At 45.9% G+C, this 16434-nt stretch overlaps 1 protein-coding gene across 8 annotated transcripts in view; it reads left to right on the top strand.

Annotated features, from left to right (window-relative positions):
- LOC138638716 (cytochrome P450 2K6-like) overlaps positions 1-15687 on the top strand; it is a 302578-nt gene extending 286891 nt beyond the window's left edge. For 7 of the 8 annotated variants that reach the window (XM_069728233.1, XM_069728234.1, XM_069728236.1 and 4 more), the window contains 2 exons: positions 13896-14037; positions 14427-15687. In XM_069728233.1, the coding sequence (XP_069584334.1) occupies positions 13896-14037; positions 14427-14605 (321 nt within the window). In that variant the 3' untranslated portion in view covers positions 14606-15687. Of the gene's footprint in view, positions 1-8978; positions 9166-13895; positions 14038-14426 lie in introns of those variants that run through there. The other variant, XM_069728237.1, reaches the window with a different exon arrangement.
- Positions 15688-16434: the final 747 nt, after the last annotated feature.

Below are 16434 nucleotides of genomic sequence, written 5' to 3'. Positions count from 1 at the left end.
TCAATATACCACGAACTGCACGGATTTATGTATATCCCGCTTACAGTTCCACTTAACACTTGCAGCTCTCTGGCGCCCCCCTTACTCTCAGGTCAGATTAGGTACTGCACCCTGGGTAATTAGTCGCCAGACAGGCTGCCTGCTATGTACTGGCTATTGGGCACGCTGCAGCGACGCGGTAAACTACTCCCACTCAGGCAGGAAAGGAACAATAATTATCAACGCCGCAGTCGCTACAGCATCACCCAAAAGTCTGCACACGGTCGCTGCCACCATCTTCGATTAAACGGGTCCGAAGCTAACCCAACACAGTAGCGTATTTCCCTTCAGAAGACTTAGGGGACGATTTTATAGCATGGAGAAAGAACTGGCATGAAATAATATACCCCACAAATTTAGGCAGTGCTTTATCAAAATATTTTACAAAGATGTTACAAAATGAGACAATTGAAAATGTACAAAGGTAATTATAAAATAAACAGGGATTAAATAAGAAAAGGTACAACTCACATGTTCTCAGTTCATTGCTTTGCAGGCAACCATACGTCCCAGTTCATTGGACGTGCTCAGGGCTATCCAGGAGAAGACAAGAAATCAAGATGACATGCCTGCTGAGAGCCTGCCACAAACTTAAAACCTGCAGCTAGTGACATCATAGAAAGGCTGGCTTATCCAGACCCTCCTCTCTCTACATTCTGAGACCGTCAATCTTAAATTTATCTACTTTCTATAACTTTGCTACAAAACATGTCATAGTTATAACAAACCCAGCATTCATCTCGGATTAACGTGGGCATTCTAATGAGATCAAATATGTCCTATCTGGGATACATATTTACAGAGAAATCCCTACTTCTTTACCAGATGGAGTTAGAAGCTCGTGTTTAGAGGGATGGGCAGATCCACCGAGGGAGAGTAAGAATATATATTTTCGTGTTCTTAATGAAAACGGTTTGCATAATATCTTACAAAAACAGAACAAAGAACTTTCATGAATTTCTAGAAGTTTCTAGTCCAGTTAGAGCTTACACGGCAGGAAATGCCGATCGTAAATACCTTTGGCAAGGGGTGATGGGGGATTTGGGAGTTGAAAGTCAGGAATTTGAAGCTACAAACTGTTGCAGCATCACTCCAAGAAGGGGGGCTTAGCCCACGCAGGCTAGCAAGAGAAACTACTTATATGATATTTCATACCATATCGTGACACCCCTCAATGTCTGTTTTGGCCATTAAGGTGCCCCATCCCAACTTCTTGACCCACCTGATTGCTTCGTCAAAGGATGTACAGTACATAGTACTGTACTTGGTTCCGCGTCGATGTTGTTGTTTACTGACCTGCCCCATGGATATAACAAATGGTGGATTAGTCTGAATGTATTGGGTTCATTTTTTGGCACAACTCCCAACGGGGGTACCACTACGTCTTCTAAGGAAAGTGTTCTGAATGGACCCGCCGCCATTCTACCCAAAGATATTTCTTTTTTTACTTTTTTGTCAAGACACCTGGGTGTTGGTAGAGTGAGTTTAGATTTTTACTCCAGCCTTTCTTGATTTTAGAAAGGCATGACATGCCTATATCTGTGTCTCCTCCTCCTTTTACTCCTCCACCTCATTTCTTTTCACATGACTATATGTAGTTGTGACTTTTCAATGTGTTTGTTGTGTCTTCTGAGCAGTTTGTCAGCTTTTGGACACCTTTTAAGGTGTTTTTTATGCGTTTCCATGTGTTTGTATGTGTTTGTGTTTGCCTGCCATTGGTTTCAATGGGGTTCGACAGTGTTCGTCGAACGTTCGACGAACAGTTCGTCGAACACGTCCCTGTCTGCCCAAAATTTAGATGCACCCCAATATCCCTTTGAGGAGAGGTACAGGAGGGCATCCTGAAAACAATGTTCCCATTATTAGGAAGTGGGTCTCCCATGCTGTTTGCCTATGCAGTGAATGCAAGTGTAAGGAGGTGAAACACAAGAAGAGTCTTGGGGCGGTTACCTTCTCGGCTGGAACCATTGAGCTGTGCTGCAGGTTCCCCAGGGGGCAGACTTAGAGACTGGGACAGGAAGGAAGCCAGGCAGAGAGCGGGAAAGTCACGCGCGCAAGGCACTGAGCAGCGTGAGTAGCGGTCAGAGCAGGGTGCAGCTGCGCTCCGGGAGAGAGAGAGAGCTGTTGTGAATTCTGTGGTCAAGCTCCCTCCTGTGGTCATGAGTGGTACTTCGGCTGGTTCTGTCTATGAGCTTCCTCTGGTGGATGTGAGTGGGGCTGCGGCTTCTGAGTTTCCTTTCTTAGGTGACGAGGTTAAGTCGTTAGGTGCTGCTCTATTTAACTCCACCTAGTTCTTTGTTCCTGGCCTCCAGTCAATGTTCCAGTATTGGTCGTGCTCTCTCCTGGATCGTTCTTGTGGCCTGTCTGCCCTGCATAAGCTAAGTTCTGCTTGTGTTACATTCGTTTGCTATTTTTTCTGTCCAGCTTGCTATATTGGTTTTTCTTGCTTGCTGGAGGCTCTGAGACGCAGAGGGAGCACCTCCGTACCGTTAGTCGGTGCGGAGGGTCTTTTTGCCCCCTCTGCGTGGTTGTTTGTAGGTTTTTGTGCTGACCGCAAAGCTATCTTTCCTATCCTCGGTCTATTCAGTAAGTCGGGCCTCACTTTGCTAAAATCTATTTCATCTCTGTGTTTGTATTTTCATCTTAACTCACAGTCATTATATGTGGGGGGCTGCCTTTTCCTTTGGGGAATTTCTCTGAGGCAAGGTAGGCTTATTTTTCTATCTTCAGGCTAGCTAGTTTCTCAGGCTGTGCCCGAGGCGCCTAGGTTTTGTCAGGAGCGCTCCACGGCTACCTTTAGTGTGGTATGATAGGATTAGGGATTGCGGTCAGCAGAGTTCCCACGTCTCAGAGTTTGTCCTATGTTATTTGTAACTATCAGGTCACTTGTGTGCTCTTAACAACCAGGTCTATTGTGTTTCTGAATCACCAGTTCATAACAGTACTGGAGGCCCAAAGTACTAATGCTTTTCAATAGAGGGAAAAGAGAAGTTCTGAGACCATTTTTTTTTCTTTGCACTGTGTTTTGTCTTTCTTTTCCCCTAGACATTTGGGTGGTTCAGGACACAGGTGTAGTGATGGACATTAAAGGTCTGTCTTCTTGTGTGGATAATCTCACTGCAAGAGTACAAAAAATTCAAGACATTATGGTTCAGAAATCTATGTTAGAACCTAGAATTCCTATTCCTGAGTTATTTTCTGGAGAAAGAGCTAAGTTTCTGAATTTCAAAAATAATTGCAAACTGTTTCTTGCTTTGAAACCCCGTTCCTCTGGTGACCCAGTACAACAAGTTAAGATCATTATTTCTTTATTACGTGGCGACCCTCAAGACTGGGCATTTTCCCTTGCGCCAGGAGATCCTGCATTATGTAATATTGATGCGTTTTTTCTGGCGCTCGGATTGCTTTATGATGAACCTAATTCAGTGGATCAGGCAGAGAAAAATTTGCTGGCTCTGTGTCAGGGTCAGGATGAGGTAGAGATATATTGTCAGAAGTTTAGGAAGTGGTCTGTGCTCACTCAATGGAATGAATGTGCGCTGGCAGCAATTTTCAGAAAAGGTCTCTCTGAAGCCCTTAAGGATGTCATGGTGGGATTTCCTATGCCTGCTGGTCTGAATGAGTCTATGTCTTTGGCCATTCAGATCGGTCGACGCTTGCGTGAGCGTAAAACTGTGCACCATTTGGCGGTATTATCTGAGCATGGACCTGAGCCTATGCAGTGCGATATGACTTTGACCAGAGCTGAACGGAAAGAACACAGACGTCAGAATGGGCTGTGTTTTTACTGTGGTGATTCCACTCATGCTATCTCCGATTGTCCTAAGCGCACTAAGCAGTTCGCTAGGTTTGCCACCATTGGTACGGTACAGTCGAAATTTCTTTTGTCCGTTACTTTGATCTGCTCTTTGTCATCCTATTCTGTCATGGCATTTGTGGATTCAGGCGCTGCCCTGAATTTGATGGACTTGGAGTATGCTAGGCGCTGTGGGTTTTTCTTGGAGCCCTTGCAGTATCCTATTCCATTGAGAGGAATTGATGCAACGCCTTTGGCCAAGAATAAGCCTCAGTATTGGACCCAGCTGACCATGTGCATGGCTCCTGCGCATCAGGAGGATATTCGCTTTTTGGTGTTGCATAATCTGCATGATGTGGTCGTGTTGGGGTTGCCATGGCTACAAGTCTATAACCCAGTATTGGATTGGATATCAATGTCTGTGTCCAGTTGGGGTTGTCAGGGGGTACATGGTGATGTTCCATTTCTGTCTATTTCATCATCCACCCCTTTTGAGGTCCCAGAGTTCTTGTCGGATTACCGGGATGTATTTGATGAGCCCAAGTCCAGTGCCCTACCTCCGCATAGGGATTGTGATTGTGCTATCAATTTGATTCCTGGTAGTAAGTTTCCTAAAGGTCGACTGTTTAATTTGTCTGTGCCTGAGCACGCCGGTATGCGGAGTTACGTAAAGGAATCCTTGGAGAAGGGTCATATTCGCCCGTCATCGTCGCCATTGGGAGCAGGGTTCTTTTTTGTGGCCAAGAAGGATGGTTCGCTGAGACCTTGTATTGATTACCGCCTTCTAAATAAAATCACGGTCAAATTTCAGTACCCCTTGCCGCTGCTGTCTGATTTGTTTGCTCGGATTAAGGGGGCTAGTTGGTTCACCAAGATAGATCTTCGTGGTGCGTATAATCTTGTGCGTATTAAACAGGGCGATGAATGGAAAACAGCATTTAATACGCCCGAGGGCCATTTTGAGTACCTGGTTATGCCATTCGGGCTTTCTAATGCTCCATCAGTGTTTCAGTCCTTTATGCATGACATCTTCCGAGAGTACCTGGATAAATTCCTGATTGTATACTTGGATGATATTTTGATCTTCTCGGATGATTGGGAGTCTCACGTGAAGCAGGTCAGAATGGTGGTCCAGGTCCTGCGTGCGAATTCTTTGTTTGTGAAGGGGTCAAAGTGTCTCTTTGGTGTTCAGAAGGTTTCATTTTTGGGTTTCATTTTTTCCCCTTCTACTATCGAGATGGACCCTGTTAAAGTTCAGGCCATTTATGATTGGACTCAGCCGACATCTCTGAAGAGTCTGCAAAAGTTCCTGGGTTTTGCTAATTTTTATCGTCGCTTCATCAATAGTTTTTCTAGTATTGCTAAACCGTTGACTGATTTAACCAAGAAGGGTGCTGATGTGGTCAATTGGTCTTCTGCTGCTGTGGAAGCCTTTCAAGAGTTGAAGCGTCGTTTTTCTTCTGCCCCTGTGTTGTGCCAACCAGATGTTTCGCTCCCGTTCCAGGTCGAGGTTGATGCTTCTGAGATTGGATTGGCTGTTTTGTCACAAAGAAGTTCTAATGGCTCGGTGATGAAACCATGCGCCTTCTTTTCCAGGAAGTTTTCGCCTGCTGAGCGTAATTATGATGTTGGCAATCGAGAGTTGCTGGCCATGAAGTGGGCATTCGAGGAGTGGCGTCATTGGCTTGAAGGAGCTAAGCATCGCGTGGTGGTCTTGACTGATCACAAGAACTTGACTTATCTCGAGTCTGCCAAACGGTTGAATCCTAGACAGGCTCGTTGGTCGCTGTTTTTCTCCCATTTTGACTTTGTGGTTTCGTACCTTCCGGGCTCTAAAAATGTGAAGGCGGATGCCCTGTCTAGGAGTTTTGTGCCCGACTCTCCAGGTTTGTCTGAGCCGGCGGGTATCCTCAAAGAGGGGGTAATTTTGTCTGCCATCTCCCCTGATTTGCGGCGGGTGCTGCAAAAATTTCAGGCTAATAGACCTGACCGTTGCCCAGCGGAGAAACTGTTTGTCCCTGATAAATGGACGAGTAGAGTTATCTCTGAGGTTCATTGTTCGGTGTTGGCTGGTCATCCTGGAATCTTTGGTACCAGAGATTTGGTGGCTAGATCCTTTTGGTGGCCGTCTCTGTCGCGGGATGTGCGTTCGTTTGTGCAGTCCTGTGGGATTTGTGCTCGGGCTAAGCCCTGCTGTTCTCGTGCCAGTGGGTTGCTTTTGCTCTTGCCAGTCCCGAAGAGGCCCTGGACACATATCTCTATGGATTTTATTTCGGATCTCCCCGTCTCTCAAAAAATGTCGGTCATTTGGGTTGTTTGTGATCGCTTCTCTAAGATGGTCCATTTGGTACCCTTGTCTAAATTGCCTTCCTCCTCTGATTTGGTGCCATTGTTCTTCCAGCATGTGGTTCGTTTACATGGCATTCCGGAAAACATCGTTTCTGACAGAGGTTCCCAGTTTGTTTCGAGGTTTTGGCGAGCCTTTTGTGCTAGGATGGGCATTGATTTGTCTTTTTCCTCGGCTTTCCATCCTCAGACAAATGGCCAGACTGAACGAACCAATCAGACCTTGGAAACATATCTGAGATGTTTTGTTTCTGCCGATCAGGATGATTGGGTGTCCTTTTTGCCTTTGGCTGAGTTCGCCCTTAATAATCGGGCCAGCTCGGCTACTTTGGTTTCACCGTTTTTCTGCAATTCTGGTTTCCATCCTCGTTTCTCTTCAGGGCAGGTTGAGTCTTCTGACTGTCCTGGTGTGGATACTGTGGTGGATAGGTTGCAGCAGATTTGGACTCATGTGGTGGACATTTTGACATTGTCTCAGGATAAGGCTCAACGTTTCGCTTACCGCAGGCGCTGTGTGGGTCCCCGACTTCGTGTTGGGGATTTGGTTTGGTTGTCATCTCGTTATATTCCTATGAAAGTTTCCTCTCCTAAGTTTAAGCCTCGTTTCATTGGTCCGTATAGGATTTCTGAGGTTCTTAATCCTGTGTGTTAGAGGTCGAGTTCCCGCTTCTGCACAGGGGGAATCTCGAGCCATCTCCACTGCGGTCTCCCATTCTGTTCCAGCCGCAGTGGAGTCTGCTCAGCAAAGACGTCAGTCCCAGCGTCTTGCTCAATCTCACTCTGTTCTAAGAGTTACTGCTGCTTCTCCAGCTTCTGCCATTAAAGCCAGTACTGGTCAGCAGCAAGCAGACTTCTCTGGGACTAAGTCCTTGTCTGCACATACTGAGCATGCCCAGGGCAAGATCTCCCGTTGGAGATCAAGGGTCAGGTGCTCAGGCTCTGCGGCACATCCCATTGGTCCTCTTGGCAGGTCTTGGAAGGGCAAAAGTTCTGTAGCCACTTCCTGTGCTGCAACTATATAAACTGCGCATGACCGCACGGCCATGCGCTAGTATTGTCTCATAATTATATATGTGTGTGTGTAGATGGATGTATGTCGATGGATGAAAGCTCCTAAATATCCCTCCCTAGAGTTGTTGTCTGCTCGCGGATGTTGGTAGCTATCTAGCGCCCGACTAACCATCTGCACGATACACACATTACAGCGTCCTCTTGCTGTGTTCGCCTGTACGGCGCCGTGCGCTTGCCTAGCGCTTTCCATACACAAGCCTGTGTGGTTGGTGGCGTCTGTCAGTGCGGCATTGCTCGCACTCCTGTGCATTTATATATTTCTAATTAGTTTCCTTACACACCCAGTTGCGGTGTAGTGCCAGCAAGGGTCTAATCGGACTTCAATCCCAGTTGGGGTTAAGTACGCTGACTGCTTGCTCGCGCTTTAGGTGCGGTACCGCGGTCCTGTGACGCAACAGGATTGCTTCCTTCACACTGGGTGAGGTTGAACCCACGTGTGTTTACTTTAGTGTACTGCCATATAGTCTGCAATTTACTAGCAGCGGGTTTTCACCTGCACGGTGGACCTCGGACTGCGAACGCATCTATATCATCTTTCTGGGTGCGTTCCGCCAGTCCTAACACTGTGTCTTTTCGTTTGACCCTTCCAGCTTCTTTTTCCATCCATAACGTATTCCATAGGTCATTGTTGCGGAGATACGTGACACCTGTGGTTCCATCCGTTGATCCTCCCGCCCCGGTGTTGGTTGAGGGGGAGTTGGAGTATATAGTGGAGAAGATTTTGGATTCTCGTATTTCGAGACGGAAACTTCAGTACCTGGTTAAGTGGAAGGGTTATGGTCAGGAAGATAATTCCTGGGTCTTTGCCTCTGATGTTCATGCCGCCGATCTGGTTCGTGCCTTTCATTTGGCTCATCCTGGTCGGCCTGGGGGCTCTGGTGAGGGTTCGGTGACCCCTCCTCAAGGGGGGGGGTACTGTTGTGAATTCTGTGGTCAAGCTCCCTCCTGTGGTCATGAGTGGTACTTCGGCTGGTTCTGTCTATGAGCTTCCTCTGGTGGATGTGAGTGGGGCTGCGGCTTCTGAGTTTCCTTTCTTAGGTGACGAGGTTAAGTCGTTAGGTGCTGCTCTATTTAACTCCACCTAGTTCTTTGTTCCTGGCCTCCAGTCAATGTTCCAGTATTGGTCGTGCTCTCTCCTGGATCGTTCTTGTGGCCTGTCTGCCCTGCATAAGCTAAGTTCTGCTTGTGTTACATTCGTTTGCTATTTTTTCTGTCCAGCTTGCTATATTGGTTTTTCTTGCTTGCTGGAAGCTCTGAGACGCAGAGGGAGCACCTCCGTACCGTTAGTCGGTGCGGAGGGTCTTTTTGCCCCCTCTGCGTGGTTGTTTGTAGGTTTTTGTGCTGACCGCAAAGCTATCTTTCCTATCCTCGGTCTATTCAGTAAGTCGGGCCTCACTTTGCTAAAATCTATTTCATCTCTGTGTTTGTATTTTCATCTTAACTCACAGTCATTATATGTGGGGGGCTGCCTTTTCCTTTGGGGAATTTCTCTGAGGCAAGGTAGGCTTATTTTTCTATCTTCAGGCTAGCTAGTTTCTCAGGCTGTGCCCGAGGTGCCTAGGTTTTGTCAGGAGCGCTCCACGGCTACCTTTAGTGTGGTATGATAGGATTAGGGATTGCGGTCAGCAGAGTTCCCACGTCTCAGAGCTTGTCCTATGTTATTTGTAACTATCAGGTCACTTGTGTGCTCTTAACAACCAGGTCTATTGTGTTTCTGAATCACCAGTTCATAACAGAGAGCTCCCGGTCAGAGGACAAATACAGGGAGATTGCCCAGAAAGACTGCATCCTGTGAGTACATGAAAGCGGACTCTTCAGTGACTGGAGAGGGGTGCTTTGAGACCCGTGTAGAGACATTGGCCCATGCAGAGACTGTGACCCACTGGTACCCGCGGTATCAGTACAGAGACTGTGATTCCTGGTGAGAGACTTAACAGTGCAGAGCCCCTGATTCCTGGCTGTGCTGTAAAAGCGAAAGACTCAGAGCCTGTGCATATCACATTAACTCCCGAAACCCCAGGCAGCGGGCTCCTAGAGACTACTCAGCCCACGGACAACAGAGGGACGACAAGTGCCGCTGTTTCTCGGCACCTACGTTGGAGAAGACGACCCTTCAAGCAAGTCCTCATCAGACTGATAAGTGATCTTTGCTCAAGAAATCTTGCTTACTTCTGTTACATTGTTTGACTGCCATATTTTTGCTCTGTTTTATTGCTAGTTATTTTCCATTGCTTCCTCCCTGCGAGGAGAACCTGATTCCTGTTATTAAACGCCTCAACTGTTGGTCTTTCTGTTCTGTGGTGACATACTCAGTACCTGCATACTATTACATTTGGTGTAGTCGGCAGGATGTCACACGGTAGCGCGGACAGGGCAGACCAAGCAGCTGGGGAAGTTCCCAGGTCTATCATTTCCCTGGGAGCCATGTTGAATAATTTCCCAAGGTTCACTGGGAGCAATGTAATGCTGTGGAGTTGGATGGAGCGTATCCGGGGAATGATGCTGATACATCCCATGACACCAGCCCTGGAGGCAGAAATTGCATTGATGGCCCTGGAGGGGGAGGTGCGGGATTCTGTCATGCATAGGTCACCCTGGGAGAGAGATACCCTGGACAAAGTGCTGCGCATACTTGAGGAGACACTTGGCGACCCAACTGACATAGGGGAACTTTGCATGCGACTGTTTCACCAGGTAGAATGGGAGGGGGAGACCATGACCCAATTCATGAACACCCTACAAGAGCTTCAGACTGCTATCAGACGAAAGGACGGTGTAGGGGTTGGGTCAGTTGATGTGATGCTCAGAGATCAGCTGATAACGGGACTGCGTGATGCAATGATGAAACAGGCACTGCAAGAGCGCATGCGAGTAAAGCCTGACATGACTTTCTCTGAGGTTGGCAGTGAGGCGCGTGTGCGAGAACAAGAACAGGGAGTGACGGGGCTGGTGGGAAGGGTGCAGAGTAGGGAGGTAACCACCACCGCAGACAATATCCCCCAGTGGGTGGAGGACCTGAGGAAGGAGATTAGTCAGGTCCGTGATGAAATGGCGGCCTCCAGAAGAACTCTGACAGAAGGGCCCGGCCCTCTGGTGCGAGACAGAGAAGCTGCCCCCGGAAAGGAACGTGAAACTACCAGGAGGAGAAGCCCTCTTACATGCTACACTTGTGGAGAATCCAGCCACATTGCTCGATGGTGTCCCCGGCAGAGCCGACCATCCCCGCACCCTCCTTTAAACTAGGTAGCTCTGAGCTTGAGGGGCACTGCTCACAGCCTGAAGAAGAGAGGAGGAGTAGTAAAAGTCCCCACAGCCTTGTTATCACATGCCCTCTGGTCTGGGCAGAAATCAAGGGAAGAGCAGTGTGGTGCTTGATAGACACCGGCTCACAAGTGACCACCATGCCTGAGAGATATTTCCGCCGTCTCAGAGGCGCTACGGCCCGAATGGGGCCCTGTGATCAAACTTAGGGCGGCCAATCACTTGCCCATCCCGGTCGCAGGGGTGGTATGGATGAACATAGAGGTGTGAAGAAAAGACCTCGGGAGAAGAGGAGTGGTAGTGGTGGATGAAGAGGTAGCTAAAAACCCTGGGCATGAATGTGTTAAAAAACCTCGGAAGCCTGGTTTTGAACGAGTCCCTGGAACAGTTCCTGCAACAATGGAGCGACCAAACCCCCCAGAGAAGGGTCTTTCAACAACTGATACGGACTGCCCAGGTCCGGGAAGCATACAGCGACGGAAAGGAACTCGGCAAAGTCGTCGCTCGCGCCTCAGTCAATCGAGTGTTGCCCCCTGGGCAGACGGTGCTGCCCCTGCCTATATGAGTTGGCAGGCTCCTAGAGACTACTCAGCCCACGGACAACAGGGATGACAAGTGCCGCTGTTTCTCGGCGCATACATTGGAGAAGACAACCCTTCAAGCAAGTCCTCATCAGACTGATAAGTGTTCTTTTCTCAACTAATCTTGCTTACTTCTGTTACATTGTTTGACTCCCATATTTTTGCACTGTTTTTTTTGCTAGTTATTTTCCATTGCTTCCTTCCTGCGAGGAGAACCTGATTCCTGTTAGTAAACCCCTCAACTGTTGGTCTGTCTGTTCCGTGGTGACATACTCAGTACCTGCATACTATTACACAAGGTAAGCCCAAAATTTAGATGAACCCTAATACCCCTTTGAAGAAACATACAGGAGGGTCTCCTGAAAACAATGATCCCATTATTAGAAAGTGGGTCTCCTATAGTGTTTGCCTATGCAGTGAATGCAAGGGCTTCCAATAATTTGGAGGCACTCCAATGCCCCTTGGAAGAGATGTGGAGGGTCTCATAAAAAATGTTCCCATTAGAAAGGTGCTGGTCTCCTATACTTGTAATGCACTTGCACTAAGTGTATGGGCTGAAAATGTTTACCCCTGGGAGGTATTCATGAACATAATATGGTGGTGGAAGATGAGGATGAGGAGAAGGATGACGACAAGAGCAAATAGATAAAATCAGGAAGAGTATACCCATGTGTTGGTGTGAAGAGGTGCATGGGAATAGATCTCACAATAAAATATACTGGATTTGAGTTTATTTTACACTGCTTTCATTCGGTGGTGTTGAGAAGTCTTGCCCAATCCAGCCCTTGTTCATTTTTATAAGATTCAGCCTGTGAGCATTTTCAGTTGTCTCCGTGGTGTGGGATGTTTTGATCTCCCCGAGGTCATTCATTCTTATGTTTATAGCCCTTTTACTAGGCACTGCTCCTAATAGCCAGTTTCCTACTCCACACTGATGAGGGGCAAATACCCCGAAACAGCTGTCTGTGGATGGATACTATGTTTTGGCATAGGTGGTTTTCCTTTTTGGATGCTGCCCTTCCCGTGGTTGTTCCTTCCCGGTGAAAGACCTGGCTATTTATTGCTTGCGTTGAGAAACACGTGATGTTGTCTCCGCGGCTTTTCTACATGCATTTGCATATTTCCCATAAGGGATGGGGGAAGTGTTCTGGATCACTGCGTTGAGAAACAAGTGATGGTGTCTCTACAGTGTTGGAGATTTAATAACTGCACTAAGACATGGCAACAAAATATAAATGTAGGTCATAAATGGCAGAATTTTGGGTGCACTTATGTCCGCGTGACAGACAAACCACTGTTTAAAATAGCTGGATTTTTAGTGCTGTAGTATGGAAAGGATCTGGCTGTATTCTGCTGTGCCAGCAACCAAATGGAGCTAAAAATCGGTTTTCTCTGGATTGCTTTTTTCAGCAAATAATCAGGGCTATTTTCTACAAATATCTGTAATAGCAGCAGCAGACAGAACTGCAATGGACCCTCTTGCTATATGCACTGCAGTCTGCCACATACACTGCCTGCCCGCCTACCACTGATATCTATGCAGCTTTATTAGTCTTCAGACGGGCTGTTAGTTGAAATGGATATGTGTATTATATATGGTACACCCACACTAAGTACAAAGCAAGGAAATCTCTCCATAGCTCAGCAGCAACTCTCCCTACACTGCCAGATTCCGGACGTTACTGTGACGAGCGTAGCAGTGCCCGGTCTACTATAGACCTGATGATGCTGTGTGGCCAGCCAATCACTGTAATGCCACAACCAACATGGCTGCGGCATTACAGAGTGTGGCATACAATCCCTGCATGTTTATGGCTCTCTAAAGAACGGTAAACGTGCATGGTGGGGACCCGCGCTCCTGTCGGGGAACCATGGAAAAACTCTGCGAACTCCTAGCATATCGAGCAATGAGTAGTGACAAGTATGCTCGCTCATCAATAGTCAGAACTTCTCCACCCAGTAAACTAAGTGATACAGTGATACATATTTGGATTTAAGGTCTTTTGGCGTCCAGTATGCTGCTCTCAGATGACCCCTTGATGATCACTTGGCATCGCATGTTCTCAGCAGGCGCAGACCCAGATAATACATATATTTCATTGGGGTATTAGACGCCTTTCATATTTGCAGGCATTAGTGACACATTGTCGGCATTTGGGAGTGTGGCGGTTTACACAGGGACAGAGCTCTGCCACCATTTAGTTTCCCCCTCTTTGCCCAGTATAAGCATTGCACCTTTCTTTGCACGTTCACCTTACTGTAAATACTACAGGCTAATATACATAGGCTGAGTCCATGGTTCAGATTATGAGTTTATGTTTAGGTAGATGTTAATGTGGATCAGCCTTCTTTATACATAGATGGATGTATTTTGTGCAAACATAGGACAGGATTTGTATACATGATTATCATAACAGTCGGAGTGCAAACTGCATTTGAGTAATTGGTTTGAGAGAACTGAAGTGACTTGTTGTTTGATCTTATACAGTAGTTCCTTGGGTATGTATGCGTACTGCTCGAGCTGACCTCTCCACATATGGCTTGAGGCACCTCTTTTTAATTTTATAATTTCCCTTGCATTACATGTGTTCTTAAAGTTGTTTAAAATAAAGATTATTTGTTTTATTAACTTGAAAACACTTCTTGATCTGGATATAGTGTAGTGACTATAGGATCAGTATGTTTATCTGCTCTCAGATGATGTAGCAAAAACTTGTTGACAGATTCCCTTTAAATGAATAAAGCCTAACGAGGTGGGAGTCTTAATTAAATATGACTTATGCAAATGTTGAACCTTTCAGGGAATCCAGGTGATCCCACTGCTGACCTCCGTACTTTATGATAAGAATCACTTTGCAAAAGCCGACGAGTTCTACCCAGAACACTTTTTGGATTCCAGTGGAAATTTTGTAAGGAATGAAGCGTTCCTGCCTTTTTCAGCCGGTGAGTTATAATTTTAGCACGCTGGAGGAGAGATGAGAGCAAATAAGAACATTTCTCCATCATCACAGTCACTCAATTAATAGAAATGTTGTTTAAATCTTCTTCCTATGAGGCTGTACCATGATGGTACATTTATGATTTATATGGGTTATGCTTTGGGAAAATGTGAGAATCTGAATGGGGACAGTTTCTTCCTTTTGGGGAATCTCTGTGAGAAAAGGATGGTTGTGCCTCCGTATTTAACTGTTGGGTTGACATTTCTCATATTGGAATCGATAACTTAGAATTTCGTAAAATAACAGCCCATTTTGAAATGATATATTATCTTTTGCTTTAGCCATGGAACAATATAAACTTTTTATACTTTTCCACATATTTCATTGCTGTAGGAAAGAGAAGTTGCGCTGGAGAAAACTTGGCTAAAATGGAGCTGTACCTGTTCTTCACGAGACTGCTGCAGAACTTCACGTTTAAGGCTCCTCCTGGGGCGACACTAGACCTGACTCCTGCGGTTGGACTCACAGCCAGTCCAGTGCCCTATAAGATGTGTGCTATTCCTCGTGTGTGAGCACTTTGTCACCTACATTGAAAATCCTTAAAATGTTCTCCTGTGAAAACAAGTTATCATCAATCCACAGATTAAGTGATAATTTATTAATTGGGGGGCTCCAGCCACTGGTAACCACATCCCAGCAGAACGGAGCATTGAAGCTAAAGTAATTGTTGTAATTAAGAAATAAGCAACATCATTGATATAATTTTAACGATGTGAAAAAAAAATATTTTAAATGTAAATGCATTGCACTTATAGCCACCTGATGATGAATTGACGTGTATAATGATACTACATCGCACCCAAACTATGAATCTTGAGAGGACAATTTCAGGTCATTAAAAATGTGTACAATGTAACCCGTGTCCTTGTTAAATCCTGCGACTCTCTGGACTAGAGGTTACAGGAGAGAATCGAGCCACTCTGCCAGTCTCTCACCAAGTGACTCAATACCAGATGAGAATTTATTAATTGGTGGGAACCTCAGCCAATAACAGAACAGGACACTTCTATCCTTGTTAGAATGGAACTGTAATGCGTATTCATGATCACCTCTCAATGTAGCCTCTCTTGGGCTGACGAGAGCTGCTCCTGGCCCCATAGAGAATGACTAGAGCAGTCGTCGGGACGCCGACCTGATGGTTTATATTATAATGGGGAGAATACTGCAAAACTGTCAAGTTCAAAAGATTCACTCGTCTTTAGTAAGCATTAATGTCTCTTTTCGTAAACCCTTCCCAGCCCTTTTAAGCCTGTAAGATGGCCGCCACTTTGCTCGATTCACACAATTCAAATTGAAAGAAATTCATGACAAATTCATCTCTGTCATCCTCCACCCCTTTTTTAAGTATACAGTACATTTCAGTAATGATTGCCACTATCGATTTACATACTTGTATGTGATTCTTGCGAATTATCATAATTTTTCTAACATACAGGATTCTTACTGTTGTGCAAACACCTTCTGTCCGTGATTTTATAGAAACACAAATTGTAGTTCACATTTTAGCATTTTTCATATCTGTGTTGTCTGGTTTTGTATATTTACAAGACTGCAATTATTTACATTTTAACAATAAAGGTCATTTTTATGGGCAGTATTTTGGTTATTAATTTTCAAATGTATTCTCGCTTTTTTGTCTAACTAAAAATTGCTTCAAAGATGATTTTTACAAAAATCCACATTCGTCAAAATGCAGTTTTTTTTTTCAGTTCGTTTCACTGAAGATTCAACAAAATGGCAGCTGCTGGCCACCATTTTTCTGAACCATAAAGGGAAATGAAAAGGTTATAAAAATTTCACATCTTATGATTCCCCGCCGCTTGCATTCGAATCTTCGGGCCTCTCGGACTGTGCTGGTTTTGGTGTCCGGGACGAATCTGCACCTGCAAGCGCAAATGTCACTCTGCAAGTCATGATGTCATGTCACTATTTCCCTCCCGCGTGCATGTGCAGAGCCCTCCTGGGTGCAATAACAGCAGGAAGTTTGGCACAGTGTGAGAGGCCCAAAGGATCCAATGAAAATGTTTGGGAACCAGAAGATGTGGAGAGATCCGAACTAGTGACAGTAAGGGACACAGGGGCCATAAAGGTGGGCATAGCGCGAGTATACCTTTTGTATGCTCTTGGTTCTTTAGAGACCCCAGAACATAATAAGGTACATTACATTTACAAATGGAGTTTCTGTTATACTTGCGTATCATCACTAGGAATTAATAGGTGTTACACTAAAAAACATGCAGCTGACCCTGCTGGTTACTGTACTGACTAGATATCCTGACTCCTCAGTCTCTCGTGGTGCCTGAGGGAACAGAGATAGCCCTAACCACAGACTGGGAGATCG

Source organism: Ranitomeya imitator, chromosome 5 (assembly GCF_032444005.1).
Source record: "Ranitomeya imitator isolate aRanImi1 chromosome 5, aRanImi1.pri, whole genome shotgun sequence".
NCBI classification, from domain to species: domain Eukaryota; kingdom Metazoa; phylum Chordata; class Amphibia; order Anura; family Dendrobatidae; genus Ranitomeya; species Ranitomeya imitator.
This window is presented reverse-complemented; position numbering and strand designations above follow the sequence as displayed.